Source organism: Sinocyclocheilus anshuiensis, unplaced genomic scaffold, assembly GCF_001515605.1.
Source record: "Sinocyclocheilus anshuiensis isolate Anshui unplaced genomic scaffold, SAMN03320099.WGS_v1.1 scaffold248, whole genome shotgun sequence".
NCBI classification, from domain to species: Eukaryota; Metazoa; Chordata; class Actinopteri; order Cypriniformes; family Cyprinidae; genus Sinocyclocheilus; species Sinocyclocheilus anshuiensis.
This window is the reverse complement of record NW_015555734.1, coordinates 438,147-440,174: the sequence shown is the minus strand read 5'-3', so window position 1 is coordinate 440,174 and position 2,028 is coordinate 438,147. Positions and strand designations below refer to the sequence as shown.

The 2,028-nt window shown below is 32.8% G+C and overlaps 1 protein-coding gene across 1 annotated transcript in view; it reads right to left on the bottom strand.

The window, feature by feature from the left end:
• Positions 1-2,028, bottom strand: part of LOC107673046 (beta-1-syntrophin-like) — a 32,195-nt gene continuing 30,167 nt past the window's right edge. The window contains exons 6-7 of the mRNA XM_016466480.1: positions 1,463-1,653; positions 1-373 (exon numbers count right to left, since the gene is read on the bottom strand). Coding sequence (XP_016321966.1) covers positions 281-373; positions 1,463-1,653 — 284 coding nt within the window. The 3' untranslated portion in view covers positions 1-280. The remainder of the gene's footprint in view (positions 374-1,462; positions 1,654-2,028) is intronic.

Below are 2,028 nucleotides of genomic sequence, written 5' to 3'. Positions count from 1 at the left end.
AGTATTTTTTAGTTCCAATCACAAATTAGTGTTCATTACATAGATTTTTGTTCTTAGGAAATCAATGTGAAATTGTTTCACTATAATTAATATTTCTCTGAAAAATACATAGTTTATCATTACTGAAATGTAATTTAAAATCATTCAGTGGTCCGGTTTGCTACAGCGTCAGTTCTGCGTCATCGCCCTCGGTCAGTCTAGCGAGTTCCACTGTGTTCCGGTTTTCCCTTCTGCATTTTGGAATAATCATGTCACTGTTTCAGTCTATAACAGTTCAATCTCAGGCTACCAATCCTAATCTTGCAATCTTGGCAGATAGGAAGGAGTGGAGGATAAAAACAATGGGCTTGGGACAGGAGTGCAAGTCAAGTTGCTGTGAATAGAAAAAAACAAAAAGTATTAAGCAAAGAAGGGAAGTGCCTGATGGGACAAACACATGTTGAGAAAAGCAATCATGATCAGACAGGCCTTCTCAAGAACTTCCAGAGATGAGCCGTCTATTGGTACAGACATGCATCATTTCCTGTGCTGAAGAATTTCACCTATGAATGGGTGATACGGCTAAAAATAGATATACAATATTTAATAAATAAAATGTTTGTAGTGCAACTAAATAAAATATATATATTCATTTATATTCATATTCATGTATACAACTGCTGTTTTAACAGTTTGAGTTGGTAAGATTTTGTACAGTAAAAAAAACGCAATAATGTGAAATATAAAATAATTTAACTATTTTCTATTTGAATATATTTTAAAAATGTAATTTATTTGTGATGTTAAAGCTGAATTTTCAACAACCATTATTCCAGTCTTCAGTGTCACATGATCCTTCAGAAATCATTCGAACATGCTGATTTGGTGCTCAAGAAAAATGTTGAAAACAGTTTTTTTCCCCTTCTTTGTTTTATTCATGTTTATTAAAAATATAGTTAGGTAAATATTGCTTTTTATTACTCTGTGTGTGTGTGTGTGTGTGTGTGTGTGTACACACACACACACACAGTAATAAAAAGCAATATTTACCTAACTATATTTTTAATAAACATGAAAATGTTGAAAACAGTTTTTTTCCCCTTCTTTGTTTTATTCATGTTTATTAAAAATATAGTTAGGTAAATATTGCTTTTTATTACTCTGTGTGTGTGTGTGTGTGTGTGTGTGTGTGTGTGTGTTTTTATTACTCACACACAGAGTAATAAAAGGCAATATTTACCTAACTATATTTTTAATAAACATGAAAAATGCCACACTAAGACATCCATGAACATTGATGCAAATGACTCAGATTGAATCAGATTTATTTTCAGTTTTGAATCAGGTAAATTTATCTATGAAAAGATTAGTAGCTAATTATTTTTTTGAATCTAATTTAAATAATAGCAAAATTGCCCCATGACAGCACTCATCATGGATGACTAATTTTGTTGGTGCTGAAGGAACCTCAAATTTTACTCACAATTTCACCCTCGTTCCCGCCGAAATCCAAATCGAGGATCCGTACTCCATCATCAGCAGACATCTTCAGCTTTTCAAACGGGTAACTGAAGAGAGGCTGTGCCACAGAGCTGTCCTCTCCATCAGCTATAACAGAGAAACCTCGCTCATAGTGAATGACCAACCGACAGTCCTGACCCCGATACATGCAACCTGAAGACAAACACAAAAACACATCAAGAATACTCAGAATTATTGAACACAACTGCCATGATTACCATAAGAAATTACTTGGAGTTGTCATACCAGAGGGTTAAAAAGCAGACATGTGAAGCTGTGAAATATTAAAGTACTATTTTTGAGAATTTTCTTTATTATCATTATTAGATCTCTGAAACTGTCTAAATTGTACTTTTGAAGTGCAGCTACTTTTCTGAGTGGATGAAATTCTGCCCAGTTTACTGAATTATTCACATAGATGCTTTTACATTTCTGATATTAAAGACTCGGGTACAATTTTGTAATAAAATATAGTTTACAAGTACTATAAGAATCCAAATAGTAAATATATAAATACAGTAAGGCTAC